Here is a 15,130-nt window from a genome sequence, read left to right as displayed (position 1 = left end):
GGGCCACCTGTGAGTTAATACCACCCTGAAGATGGATTTCCCAGTTCTTGAATTGCAGGGTAAAAGCAATAGCATCCCAGAATTAAAGAAGGCTTGGGCATCATGTCAGTCAATTCTTGAAAAACTTTAGAATCTAGTGCCTCAGAAAAAGTAAGGCTTCTAATGACAGAAAAAGCTGCAGTTCCACAGGCTGTCAGGAGAATTGCTCATTTTTCATATGTGAAATTGTCATTTGCCTGGAAAAAAAATAAAGCATTCTTTCCACATACAGGACCCAGTCCTCAAAGTTAGGTGTGAAATAGTCAACCTTCCCAAACAGAGACATTATGTAAGAAAATGCTTATCCAAACTTCAAAATGACTGTGAGCAAGTTTCTTCAAGATCATGCTTTGCTCTCGTGACCACTGAAATAGCTCTTCAGAGGCTGACATCCCATCATCAATCATCCTTTATTTACAAATGCATTGCCTTTGACAATAGTCAGTCATTCCAGTGGCTCAATATCTTTGAAATTCATCCTTTTATGTCAGCCAGGTCTCCCTGATTAGGACTGTTAATCTGTTCCAATCAGGGAACTCATACTGTGCTAGCTGACCTCATTACAATCACTTCAGATATGAAACTGTCCCACCCCACTTGGGGGTCAGGCTGCTTGATACCCTACCTGAGATCTGGGCCTCCTGATGGATTCTCTGCTTGAGAATTATTCCCCCAGAGTTCAGGGCTCTCTGGACATCCACCTCACTTAACTCCTTGACTTTTCTGTGAAAATTTAGCTAATGGAATTCATTTGAGGCTAGTCATTGAATATATTCAAGGGTGAATTTGATAGTCTTTATTAGTGAGGAAATTAAGAGTGATGGAGGCAAACCAGAAAGTGGAAAAGAGGCCATGTTCAGATCAGCTAGGGTCGAATTAAATAACAAAGCAGGCCTAATGGCTTGAGTGACCTACTTGTAGAACTCCAGGCAATCTCTTCCTGAGTTGTGTCCAAGTAGGCTGACCTCATAGCAGTGAAATTTCACATACTAGGCTGGCAGTAACGTAAGATGGCTCCTCAGGTAGTCGCTGAAACACTTTCACAGAAATATGAGACAAATGACATCCCAGGAGGAAGAGGTACAGGATGTGGAATAATCAACTAAATTTAGGACAATGAAATAAAATATGGGATGGTTGGTCACCCAGTTGTAGAGTTAACAAGTTTTGCCCATTAATAATCCATAGTTCAGAGAAACTAATACAAAGGTTAATGGAAGGAAAATACCAAACATCTTAAAAGGCAAAATAAGTCCTCCCTTTTTAAAAATGTAACTGATATTATTACTTTACATTGTTTTTTCAATATTTGTCCGTAATGTTTCTAGCACTTCTACGTTAAATGTAGTTCCAAACTGACAGTGAAGAAATGAATCCTAAGTGAATATTATAAAACTTTGTGATTTAGTAAATCCACAGTTCTCTCCTATTTGGACTTAACTGTGTCTGGGCAACTAAGGCAGTACAGTGTGACATGCGTTTTGGGGGAGAATAACCCTGTCTGAAAATCTTTTGTGGGCAGAATGGCAGAATTTTGCATATGCCATGATTTTGTCATTATTTCCTTAGAATCTCAATCTCATGCAGGTTTTCAGTATAGGTTACTGATATGTATTAGCTCATGTGATTTCTTAATTTCCATTTCTTTCCTTACTACTCTGAAAACAGTGACTTGTGTTCAGGTAAAATTGAATAGGTGTTTACAACTCTGCTTATTCATCAAGGTGGCCCAATATCAAAGGTATTTTGCATTAAGCTAATGTACTATAAGAATAAAGAATGGCATTAATGATCAGGAGTAGCAAATTATGGATAACATTACGGCTGTAATTAGGGAGGATATTCCTGGGAGTATGGTCAGGGAGGTTATTTGGGTGGAACTGAGAAATAAGAATGGGAGGATCACCTTATTGAGTTGTATTATAGATTCCCCCCAGCAGTCAATGGGAAATTGAGAAGCAAATTTGTAAGGAGATCTCAGTTATCTGTAAGAATAATAGAGTGGTAATGGTAGGGGCTTTTAAATGTCCAAACATAGACTGGAACTGTCGTGCTGTTCAGGGCTTGGATGGAGAGGAATTTGTTAAGTGTGTACAAGAAAATTATCTGATTCAAGTATGTGGATATACCTACTGGAGAAGGAGCTGAACTTGATGTTCTTTTGGGAAATAAGGCTGGGAAATACAGGACTGAGGTGTCAGTTGGGCAGCAGCTTGTGGCAAGCGACCATAATTCTACTAGTTTTAAAATAGTGATGGAAAAGGATAGACCAGATCTGAAAGTTAAAGTTCTAAATTGGAGGAAGGCCAATTCTGACAGTATTAGGCAAGAACTTTCAAAAGTTGATTGGAAGCAATATTCATAGGTAAGTTTGCAGATTACACCAAAATTGGAGGTGTAGTGGACGGCGAAAAAGGTTACCTTAGAGGATAATTGGACCTTTGTCAGATGGGTTTGTGGGCTGAGGAATGGCAAATAGTTTAATTTATGTAAATGGGAGGTACTGCATTTTGGAAATCAGGGCAGGACATAATGGTAAGGCCCTGGGGAACGTTGCTGAACAAAGATACCTTGGAGTGCAGGTTCATAGTTCCTTGAAAGTGGAGTCACAGGTAGACAGGATCATGAAGAAGGCATTTGGTATGTTTGCCTTTATTGATCAGTACTTGAGTATAGGAGTTGGGAGGACATGTTGCGACTGTACAGGACATTGACCAGGCTACTTTTAGAATATGTGTTTGATTCTGGTCTCGTAGCTACAGGAAGGATGTTGTAAAACTTGAAAGGGTTCAGAAAAGATTTACAAGGATGTTGCCACGGTTGGAGGTTTGAGCTATAGGGAGAGGCTGGAGGGCTGGGGATATTTTCCCTGCAGTGTCAGAGGCTAAGAGGTTACCTTATGGAGGTTTATAAAATCATGAGGGGCATGGATAGGGTGAATAGCCAAGGTCTTTTCCCTGGGGTGGCAGAATTCAGAATTAGAGAGCAGAGATTTAAGGTGAGAGGGGAAAGGTTTAAAAGGGACCTAAGGGGCAACTTTTTCACACAGAGTGTTGTGCGTATTTGGAATGAACTGCCAGAAGAAGTGGGTGGAGGCTGGCACAGTTACAACATTTAAAAGGCACCTGGATGGGTATATGAACAGGAATGGTTTAAAGTGATATGCCAAATGCTGGCAAATGGAACTAGATTAATTTAGGATATCTGGTTGGCATGGATGAGTTGGACCGATGGATCTATTTCCATGCTATACAGCTCTATAACTCTATGACATTTCTCTGCCCAGGTTGTTGAGCCTAAGCCTGCTCATATAAGATTAGTGAATTCAGCTCAGTCAAAAATTCAGAATGGACATTTATGGTCCGTATGGCACAATGCCACACCACAAGTTGCATGAACCCACTGAGCCAATAGAGAGGGGAGCTGTAAGGGATTTACTGCAGTGCGGTAATGTTGATTTGAGATGGATTACATATTAGTTTAATTACTGTTTTCTTATACCCTGCTGTGGCTTTTTAAATTATATTTAACTTGAGGGACAAAGAATCTCAGTGGATTTTGTTGGTGGGATGAATGTCTTTGATGCAGTACTGGGCCACCCACTGGTGATGTCAGTTCCCCAACTTTATAGCTAAAATTGGGACACCAATATTTAAAAATGGTATCTTGCTCAGTAACCCCTGTATCCGCAAAGCTACTCAAAATCTGGCAAGAATGATGAGAGATGTCCACCATGTGTCTAGTTGCAGAGTTTGCCTGCTGGTGTAAATCAGGAAAACAATTAAAATAATTTACAATTCCCTTTGTTTCAACAGAACCCAAATATTGTAAAGTTTATGTGGCAGTATATCTTCGAAAATGTCAAATTCCTGGCAGACCAGTTGTTTGTTGTTGCAGGAGCATTTAGAAACATGAAACTGTGTTTGAGATAAAGCTGTTGGCAAGAATATCTTCCAAAATGCTTACAAATATTTGGAATTGATAGGTTTGACTCTTTCTGGACTCTTGGGTTTGTTTCTTACTCTGGCATTTTTAAAATTAAGGCAGATTAATGTATAAAGTGTTAGCAGATTGTGCACAGAATGATTGTAAGTTAGCTCGCTGTAAGATTTGTTTTCAGATGTTTTGTCACCGTACTAGGTAACATCATCATTGAGAGTCCCGGTTCACTGCTGATGATGTCAGTAGTAACATCATCAGCAGTGAACCGGGACTCTCACTGATGATGTTACCTAGTATGGTGACAAAATGCCTGAAAACAAATCTTCCCGCTCAGCGAGCTAACTTACATATTTATCATCAACCTGAGCTACAAATCTTCTCAAAAATCGCTATGCACAGAATGTGTTTAAAAATGCAGTTGTTTGTACGTTATTGCTACGGTTAACCCAGATAAATCAAATGTATCAGTGGAATTAATTTTGTGAAAATTTAATGGCTCCTCTGCCAAAATATTATTTGCTAATATTTTCAGATTTATTCTTATGGTCATGGCTAGCACGGGAGAGGAAACACTCAGCTGACTGTATAGCAAGACGATTTGCACAAAGAGAATATGTTTAGTCTTTTGCGGCAAGTATTAACTGGAGGAGAAGGTGACATTTGCACTGTGACTATACGCAGCCGGAAGAGTGTGCTCTCATCAGTAAATGCCAGCCTTAGTACAGTGCTGTGGGTTCTAGTTTCATACTAAACATCCTACTGACAATTGAGTGAAGGAGTGCTGTAATGTCAGAGGTACTGACTTTGCCAGGTGGATGTAAAAGATTTCCATAGAAGAGGAGGGGAGCCCTCACTATTCTGGTTAATATTTATCTCTCAACTTACAAGGCTAAAAACATGATGTTGCAATTTATTTCATTACAGTTTGTGGGTCTAGGCTGTTGTTTAATAATAATTATGCTCTATCAGGATCATGTAGTAGTCAGAATGCTATCTTCGACCCCTTCAATATGAAGTTTGGGACTTGAAATATCAGGGCTGTCATGGACAGCCATACCAGCAACAGAACTAAACTTTGCATTGTTGTAATAGCTCATGAACTCTGGCATGATGAAATTGACAATGATGTCCTGTGTGAGACATATTAGAGAGGAGAAGATCAGCTCATTAAGGTGGCAGTAGCACCATCGTCTATAAGGGAAAATCTGAGGTAGAACACAAGCTCCATCAGTTTGGATATGTCATTGGAAGCAAGCTAGTTGATTACTTCAATGAGGCCCTCTATAGGTGAGAAATCACCTCATATTCCTTTGGCTCATGCTGACTCCAGAAATAGTACATCATGTTCATCATGTGTATGCCCCAAATGTGGAAGCAATGGATGAGACCAAAGAGGAATTCTATTCCAGCCTTGGGTGATCAGTAAACTATGTACAAAAGGGATTTTCCTTGGTGATTTCAGTGTAACAGTTGGGACAGAAATAAATCCTTGGAAAAACATGAAACGTGCCACATTGGATTTTGTGACATGGTGTGAAGAGTAAAAGTGTATGGAAGTTGGCATTCACTCAACTTGAGAAAATCTCTCAGGGTTTTCCAGCTGCATTGGGAATGCATTTTAGGGGAGGAAAAAGAACTGAAGTGAAGGAAACCAAATTCTCTGCAGATTCCCTGGACTACTGGTTGTAGCTATTGCTTCTTTAAACTTTTATGAGAAAGAATTTTGTCATATTGTATTTGATTCTTAGTCTTGATTTAACTAAGCAAAGTATGATGTTGGATCAGTACTTTTTCTTGCTGAAAATATGATAACGTGAAAACGACTGCATAGTGACTGCTCTCCTTTGCTACCACTTACTTTTCCTTTCCTGTTTACATGTCTTATGGATATAACAGTTTGGTTCTAGCCAGTATTTCTCAAAAACAATTGTCCTTCATGTGTAAATTTGAACAGTGGATCTCAGCTGGCTGATTTAGAAGAGGGAGCATCACACCCAACCTTGATCGTATCCTCACTTGTAACCAACATAGTGGGACTTCCCAGCAGAAATCATTCAATACTGATGTGGTGCAGATTTCATGGATGATTTTTTCCCCCTCTTGTTTGCTTGTGGTACTAAAAGTAATTATTGAAAAACACATATCAGACTTGAAATATTAACTCTCTGTCTCTCTCTTCCCCCGCCACAGATACTGCCAGATCTGCTGAGTTTTTTCCCAGCATTTTCCAGCAGTATTTTACTTTTATATAAAATTGAATCATTGCTGTCTTACCTGTTGCCTCTCCTGTCTGTAAAATTTCTCCTTCAGTTTGTAGATGACTTGATCTACATTTGCAGAAGAAAATCATGGCTGACGTTTTATGGTCAGACTCTCTTTGCATTGCTTTGTGACACCCAATATTTATTGTGTTATTGCGCAGAAAATAACATTTTTTTGTTGAACAATAAAACTTTATTCAAACTTTCATAACAATGCATTTAAATTAAACAGTTTCATCCACAAATCTCACAGCTCAAATAATGCTAATAGCTGTACAATTACTCTGATCATGTTTAATTTAAGATTAGCTTTAGAAAATTTCAAATTGTTCATTCTTTCTTGGACAATTATACAGAAATCATGTTATACAGTATATTCCCTACATTTTTGTAGACTGGATTGAAAGTCAGTTCTTGGTCTTCCCATGTACCCAGTCCTTATGAATTTAATTTGCTTACTAGTAGTTGCTCTTTAATGGGTAGGGCAATAGATGGGAGACGACTTACAATCATTCTTGCATGAATTCTAGGTTATTAATAAAATTTAACCAGTAAATTGTCAGAGGGGAAAATTCAGGAAACTGAATTTACATGAGATTTTGTAAACATGAGTTTTTCATGATTAATACTCCTGATGGGGATGGGAGGAGTTTGACATTTTCCTTCAGACTTTTGCAGGTGAATATGCAAGGCTCAAGCCACAGTCCAAAGATGTAGAAGAATCAATGATGACCTTGAAGCTGTGAATGTTCTTGTCACAGAATATCTTGGCATTTGTCAATTTGTATGCAAGATTCTCCTTGTCGCAAACAATTAATATAGTCTACAGTCTCCCAAATTATGGATTGATTTTGGAAATCCATCTAATCTAGATAAGTCACAAATTGCAGACTAATTTTAATTTCAAATTGGAAGGTGAAGTGGGGCAAATGTCTTTGCTTCTCAGATTTTCTTTTCCAGATAATTTTTCTTTAGATAAGTTGCTTGGAGCCATAATTCACATCTGATCCACATACCCTGCATCCAACCATTGCACAATGTGGATATACTGCATTAGAAAATCTTCCTGAATACCATGTTTAGTTTTTGCCTTGAAGTTTGTGCTACTTAGATAAGCATTGAAACTAAGTGGAAAATAATTAGTGGACTGGACCTAACTGGACACCTTTAAAAATTTCAAAAAGGGTTTGGGGTGGGCAATGTCATTGATCTTCATTCTTTCAGATCTCCAGTTTATACTACTGGTTGGTCCAGCTGAATTGCTTCTGTCAGTGAGCAAAAAGGTGCGAGACACAATTATGATGGAACAACCTCTTCTACACTGTAAGTAGGATGATGTGAAGGATTCAATAACGCAGTAGCTTGGCCTGACCAATCAGGAGTGTCTGGGAAGTTCAATTGCTACCAGTTCAGGCAAGGGGCACACAATGTTAGAGGGGCCAACATTAATAACATTTTATTCTGTCTCTCAGACTCTACAAGATAATGTCCCTGTAATTTTGTACCTTGTGCAACATGCTCAAAGTGGACAGTTACTGGTCTGTGTTGGTTAAAGGGGAAAAAAGGAGATGAGGGAAAGTTGGATGACGGAATGATGGGAGAGGGGTGAGTGAGGAAGAGTTGGAAGTAGGCTAAAGTTGGTTACAAGGAAATACACGTAACCTGATTACAGTCCACTGATCTCTGCGAAAAAGAATATATATGTAGAAATAATGTGATGTTTCTTGCCATTGAATGACCTGCCTATACTCATTAAGAGAAATGAAGTTTAGGATGAGTTATTGCAGGATTCTCAGTACCCATTGACGCAAACCATCAAGTAGTCAGCACCTTCGGGGGAGAAGCCTGTGCGAACAGTAGGATAAAAACATACAGTGCAAAAATATCAACATCAGCAATACAGTAATGTGACAAAAAGTTATCTTTTTTGCAGACCCTCCGCGTCCAACTGTTGAGGTTTAAGTTGGTGAATTCATTTCTGTACCACCAACTGCCTGTTTTATCTTAATTTCTCTATTCTAAGGAATAACTTTGTACCTAAGATGGCAGTGTAAGGTTAGATTAGATTCCCTACAGTATGGAAATAGGCCCTTCAGTCCAACAAGTCCACACTGACCCTCCGAAGAGTAACCCACCCAGACCTATTCCCCTACCTTATATTTACTCCTGACTAATGCACCTAATATTATGGGCAATTTAGCATGGCCAATTTAGCATGGCCAATTCTTCTGACCTGCACATCTTTGGATTGTGGGAGGAAACCAGAGCACCTGGAGGGAGGGTACCCATACAGGCTCGAGGAGAACGTGCAAACTCCACACAGACAGTCGCCCGAGGCGGGAATTGAATCCAAGTCCCTGGTGCTGTGAGGCAGCAGTGCTAACCACTGAGCTACCGTGCTGCCCCTCAGCGGTTTATAAGTGGCAACTTATGAGTTTTTCACTGCACTCATTTGAATACATATGACAATAAAGCTAATTAAATTATATAGGAGCTTAATGTAATTTTTAAAGTTAATTTGGAATGTGAGCATCACCAGGTGGGCTATAATTTATTACCCACCCTTAGTTTCCTTGAGAGCAATCTGGCAGGAACTACATTGGTGTCTATTTGTTGCTGCTTGAATTAACTAGCTGTAAAAAGAGAGAGGTACTTGATCAGTTCTGATGTATTTAGATTATTTGAAACTGAAACTTTCCCCAGATCATCTGCACCAAGCTGAGAGGTCCAGTGGGAAGATACATTGGTCCAGGATAGCACTGGCTATTTCTTAAAGTGCTCCTCCAGTCCCACTTATATTTGCGGTAACAACTTTGTGATGACATTCTGGGACTCCAAGAACCAGTCAGGATTTACTGTTAACCAGCTATTTTAGTACAGCAGCCAGGTGAACCCTGGAAAAGACTTAATAGTTCAAAGTGGAAATGTGTGAAACAGCAGGAACTTTTCATCTGTGATGAGGAGGCAAAGGGCAGTGACACATTTAAGACCTATCTTGACTTTGCAGGTGCGTGTGTTTAACTGTGACCCTCTGGCACAATCCTTTTCTTTTACTAAAGAACATGCTTAGCAATGTATTGAGCGCATAGCAGTTAATTTTGTTTTCACGGTTAGGTCTATAGCATTTCAAATGGCATTGCCAATGCAATAATAGAACCATACTAGGATTTACTCATAATCTCTGTTTAAGTACATTCAATGCATATTATTTCCCAATTAGTTAAATGCAACTTTATTCTGCAGTTACCAGAAATGTTTAATACTTGCTGATGCCTTAAATTTTAAATCGGTTTAGGCCTCTTTCGTTTACAGTCTTCGAAGACTGTATTCTGGCGTCGAGCTGAATTCCCGTGGTGCGTTTACTGCGGGGCTCCAACTGTCATCGGGGGGGGAGATTATATTTTAGAATGACAAAGTGCTGTTTTAGCAGAGCTAACTGGATTCCAACAAAGAAGGTTACATCGGAAAACAAAATTATGCTTCCAGCACTAATTCTCAGTGTTCAGCATTCACCATACTCATTACGCAACTTCGTATCTTGCAACACGAGGGTGGAGTCACATGAACTTCCTTTTATGTTTTTAAAATTGGATTTTTCTTGAATGTGTGCCTAATTGGTTCCTTCTATTTCATGGAGCCAGTTGCCAGGCAGAATTATCGCAGCTGTAGGCGGAGTTATTTGCTGCTGATATTAAAAGCTTTTAAAACAGCCTCACGTTGCTCTTTTAAAGCTACTTAAAATTTCAAAGCAAACTGCATGAGTGCAATTTTGGAAATATGTTACATCAACTCTTAGAAATTCTAGGCTGTGTTAAAACCTGCAAAAGTTTTTCAGTGGCAACTGGAAGCCAGTTTATGGTATCAGGCTGCCCACAATTGTCCTTTCTTTCCTGTTCCTGCCACAACATCAACACTCTCGTAATTGGGCACCAGGCAGGTGATTTAGTTCCGGTCATCCCTAAAACGCAAGATGCAGAAAGTGAGTGCAGTTTCCCCTGTGAACAGGTGCTACCTGTTTGAGATCAGTGTTAACCTGGACACTGCGGTCATCCAAGTCAGGCGACTGAGGTTCGAGTAGGTGATTGAGGTCCGTTGCCAGAGGACAGAGTTGTATGGAGGGGCTCATGCCTGTGAGATGACCTATCCATCTGACTTGTGCTGCACTCAGAGACCAGGATTCCACAGCACCTAGCCTGTTCTCCGTCTTTGGTCAGGCACAACAGGCGCACAATGGCCCGGCGCATGTCTCTGCTGGTCAGAGTGTAAATGATTGGATTCAGTGCTGAATTAATCATGGCCAGCCCGAGGAAATAATCAGCCTTATAAAGAATCCTGCAAGTCCCCACTGTGCATGAAACATCCAGAAGTAGCACGATGAAGAGCGGCAGCCAGCAGGCGATGAAGGTGCCCACCACAATGGTAACAGTTTTGAGTAACGCCAAATATTTCTGACTTCTGGATACCATGTTTCTCGATGTGCCTCCCATAGGGCTGTTGCATTTCACTAAACGATAAATCCGAACGTATAATATAACGATTGCAAACAAGATTAATATAAAGATCAGGATGCAAACCAGAATATAGTTCTTGGAGTACAGTGGCAGCACTGTGGAGCATTCTGACAAGTTCCTAATACAATTCCACCCCATGATTGGCAGACTTCCAAGGAACACAGAGATAATCCAGTCTGCAGCCACAAAGAGACGTGTCCGGCACTTCTTATCTGTATGGTATAGTTGCATTCTCACCATGGTGACATGCCTCTCCACCGCGATGGCCAAGAGACTGAAAACGGAGGCTGTGAGCGTGATAAAAACACCCCCCTCTCTCAAGAACCACAAGACCGGGGTCAACTTCAGTGTGTTGGCACCAGACAGCAAGATGTTGACCATGTAAGCGACTCCTGCCAACATATCAGATAGAGTCAGGTTGGCCAGCAAATAATACATAGGCTTGTGGAACTTGCTATTCTTCCAGATGGCAATGAGAACCAGCAAATTCTCCAATATTATAAAAAGACAAACTATTATAAACACGATCGCATGGACCCTCAACCCTGTGTGGTATCGGCTCGAAGTCAGTTTCCCAGTGTAATTATAGTGCAAGGCAACCGTCTCATTGCTATAGTATTCGCTGAACCTGGGGCTCAATATAGTGTCAACGCTGTGACCTGCTGTGTGCCCTACATCCATTTTGCGTAGTCTTGTAACCGATGTTTACTTCAACCTTGTCAAAAATCACACACCAGGTTATAGCCCAGGTTTATTTGGAAGCACCAGTTTTCGGAGCACTGCTCCTTCATCAGGTGGTTGTGGAGAATAAGATTGTAAGACACAGTTTCAACCTTGTCCTTCTTAGAATCTCAGAACATCTAGTCGGTCAGAACACACCTGGACATGGTCCCGAGTAAATTCACGGAGTCCAACTGATGAATGGGTGACTGATGATTGGCTGTTCCTTTGGGTCAGTTGATGCCGCAGTTTGCATTGAATGCAGCGATCCCAGGGTAAGGGAGCCGGCGGAGGAGGAGATGGGTGGAGTATCCTGTATGGTGCAGGATTATCGATGCCCTTTTGACAGATTCACCAGGTGTTAGTAAAGGGTTCGGGATGTCGCAAGAGTTCACAAAAATCACCAGGAATAATGTGGATTACATGTTCCCGACCACAACCGAAAATCAGCAAGAGCCCTAATTCTAGGAGAAAAGAAACAGTTAAAACACTTGTCGTTAATACCAAACCTCATCAAACATCTGTGTTTTTATAATCTGAAAAGGCTTACACAAAGTAAAGAAAGCCTCTAAAATTTCAATTTTAAATATATTTCAGGAGGATAGTGAGCTTTTCTGTGGTAGACGGACTATGCGACCTGGTAGGAAAATCTGAAAAGTTACTGAACTAACTCCAGCCCAATTTACAGACACTTCTAGTAGCACAGTAAACACCGACAATTGAATATTGGAAAAAAAAATCGCAATTAGAAAACACTTACTGTCGAAGAGGAAATATAACAGCGGTTACGGAACCCTTGATCCTGAGAGCTCAGTGTGAGCCGTTCTGCGCGGACTGGCCGCTGCTAACAGCTGGCAGAGTTTAAAGTGATGGGCCGGATCGAGCCCGACGAACTTTCTGGGCGGGACAAGTTCGCCTTTGTTACCGCCTGAACTGAGAATAAGCACGAGCAGTAACTCGACCAGCACCTGGGGGTGGGGGAGGAAAACAAAGAAGCCTTTAGAATGCAGACCACGGGTTATGATTTGGAGATGCCGGTGTTGGACTGGGGTGTACAAAGTTAAAAATCACACAACACCAGGTTATAGTCCAACAGGTTTAATTGGAAGCTGGTGTGCTACCAAACCTGTTGGACTATAGCCTGGTGTTGTGTGATTTTTAACTTTGACCACAGGTTAGATTTGTTGTCGGGGATTGGTGGGAGTCCATTGATAGAAGAGGTCGAAATAGACAGGAAGAGAATAGAGCAAGTAAAAACAATGCTTCAGAGGGAGTTCATCAAATTGCAGACAAGTTGTTTCCAGACTGGAGCTGTAAAGGATAAAAAAACTATGCTAAAGTTAATTCCGGTTGCAGAGAAAAAAAAGGGAGCAAACATTCCCAGAAGGGAGGGTGGGGAATTATGAACGTAAGTAAATAGCTATAGCTTTGCCAATAGCGTACAAAGCAGAATGTGAGAGGAAGCCATTTAAGGTTTGACCAGCAAACTCCTTGTGCAGTTTGGGCCGGTTACAGGATATTCGCATATCCTGTCCCACAGTAGCTGGCTGGGTAGTAGCGTTAAAAGGAGAGTTATACGGCCATTATCAGCGCAAGAGTTCCCTGATAAAAGGGAAGTGAAAAGAGGCAAACAGGCAGGCACCTATTGAAGTTGCATTCTTTGAGTTAATATTACGAAGTGCTATCTCCCTCATAATACAACTGTCTCCAGTGAATGGAAGGAAGAGGTAATTGAAAGCAGGGATGTTATCTCCCTCCATCCAGAAGCTATAGGAGCAAATGCTGAAGAAGGTTAAAATAAAAGTAACAAAATAGTAGATGTTAGAAATCTGACATAAAAACAACACAAAATGCTGGAAAACACTGCAGAGCTGGCTGGCATTTACTCAAAGAAACTGTTAAAAGGAATTCACAAATAGCATTTCACATGCTGATATTTTTCAGGATATTCTTTCTTAAAATGGCTTTATTCTTATAGAAATTGTTAATGTAATGTTTATGATGAAAGTACTTACAATGCTCAGAATTCAGTTCTTAAACTCTACATATTCATGTAAGGATGCAACCTTTCACCATTTATGCATATACTCCTACATGCCCTTAATTGCTACATTATTGAACTTCATAGGTGGCACTAAAACACATAACATTGCATGGAATTCTTAAATGTTTTAGATTACTTTACAATGTGGAAACAGGCCCTTCGGTTCACACCCACCCGCCGAAGCACAACCCACCCATACCCCTACATTTACCCCTTACCTAACACTACGGACAATTTAGCATGGCCAATTCACCTGACCTGCACATCTTTGGACTGTGGGAGGAAACCGGAGCACCCGGAGGAAACCCACACAGACACGGGGAGAATGTGCAAACTCCACACAGTCAGTCGCCTGAGGCGGGAATTGAACCCAGGTCTCTGGCGCTGTGAGGCAGCAGTGCTAACCACTGTGCCACCGTGCCGCCCACCATGTTGTATCTACAGAGAAAGTAGATATAATTTTTGACATATCTTTAACAGAATAAATCGTGCTTTGCACTTTTAGGAATACAAACTGATAATACAGAATGTACCTTCCCAGTAGCACCGTTTTGAAAGGAGAACAAAAGAACAGTGTATTATTTAAATGAAGGAAAACAGTGGAAAGCTGCAACCAAAGGGACTTGGGGGTATTTGTGCACAAAGTACAGAATGATAATCATAAAGCTAATGGAATATTTGCCCTTATTTCAAGGGGGTTGGAGTATAAAAACAGGGAGGTCTTACTGCAACTGTACAAGGTGCTGGAGAGACCATCTGGAGTACTGACAGCAGTTTTGGTCTCCTTTCTTAAGCAAAGATATTATTTCATTGGAGACAGTTCAGAGAAATTTAACTGGGTTAGCCCCTGGTACGGAGGGATTGTCTTGATTAGATTAGATTACTTACAGTGTGGAAACAGGCCCTTCGGCCCAACAAGTCCACACCGACCCGCCAAAGCGCAACCTACCCAGACCCATTCCTCTACATTTACCCCTTCACCTAACACTATGGGCAATTTAGCATAGCCAGTTCACCTGACCTGCACATCTTTGGATTGTGGGAGGAAACCGGAGGAAACCCACGCAGACACGGGGAAAATGTGCAAACTCCACACAGTAAGTCTCCTGAGGCTTAAAAGAATGAGAAGTAATCTTAAGGATTCTTAAGGGACTTGACAAGGTAAATTCTGAAAGGATGTTTCCCCTCATGAGCAAGTCTAGGAACAGATTGCACAGTCTCAAACTAAAGAGGCACCAATTGTAGGCTGACTTGAGGAGGAATTTCTTCCTCAGAGTATTGTGAATCTCTGGAACTCCTTGCTGCAGGGAGATGTATTGGCAGAGTTTTGTATATATTTATAAGGCTGAGTTAGATAGATTCTCGATAAATCAAGAAATCAAGGGCAGGAAAATGGATGTGAGGAATGTCAGATCAGCCATGATCCTATTGAATGGTGGAGTCGGCTTGAGACGCTGAACAGCCTAATCGTGTTCCTTTTTTCTGATAGTCTTATTAAAATGCATTCCTGTTGAGCTCAGTCTGAGATGCTCAAAATTACTTCTACTGTTTATGAACTTTGTGGTGAAGTTGGTGTAAGAAGTTGAAGATGTAAAAGGTGGAGTAATAATGGT

At 40.8% G+C, this 15,130-nt stretch overlaps 1 protein-coding gene and 1 long non-coding RNA gene across 2 annotated transcripts in view; one reads left to right on the top strand and one right to left on the bottom strand.

Annotated features, from left to right (window-relative positions):
- Nucleotides 1-6,412: 6,412 nt before the first annotated feature.
- On the bottom strand, nt 6,413-12,591 carry LOC122552307 (sphingosine 1-phosphate receptor 1-like). Its single transcript, XM_043695042.2, has 2 exons — nt 12,234-12,591; nt 6,413-11,937 (listed from the first exon to the last, which is right to left on the bottom strand). Exon 2 carries the CDS (start codon nt 11,432-11,434, stop codon nt 10,298-10,300), a length of 1,137 nt encoding a protein of 378 aa, XP_043550977.1. The 5' UTR covers nt 11,435-11,937; nt 12,234-12,591; the 3' UTR covers nt 6,413-10,297.
- The window catches only part of LOC122552308 (uncharacterized), a 215,346-nt gene continuing 212,140 nt past the window's right edge, over nt 11,925-15,130 (top strand). Inside the window, exon 1 of the long non-coding RNA XR_015754509.1 lies at nt 11,925-12,028. This is a non-coding gene — a long non-coding RNA (uncharacterized LOC122552308). The remainder of the gene's footprint in view (nt 12,029-15,130) is intronic.

This window comes from Chiloscyllium plagiosum, unplaced genomic scaffold (genome assembly GCF_037043375.1).
Source record: "Chiloscyllium plagiosum isolate Xiang-an unplaced genomic scaffold, Cpla_swu_hap1 HiC_scaffold_45, whole genome shotgun sequence".
In the NCBI taxonomy this organism is placed as follows: Eukaryota; Metazoa; Chordata; class Chondrichthyes; order Orectolobiformes; family Hemiscylliidae; genus Chiloscyllium; species Chiloscyllium plagiosum.
The sequence above is the reverse complement of the archived record's forward strand: the minus strand, read 5'-3'. Positions and strand labels throughout refer to the sequence as shown.

What these genes read in the sequence shown, in the direction of transcription:
- LOC122552307 (XM_043695042.2), bottom strand. Translation starts at nt 11,434, where the DNA reads ATGGATGTAGGGCACACAGCAGGTCACAGCGTTGACACTATATTGAGC.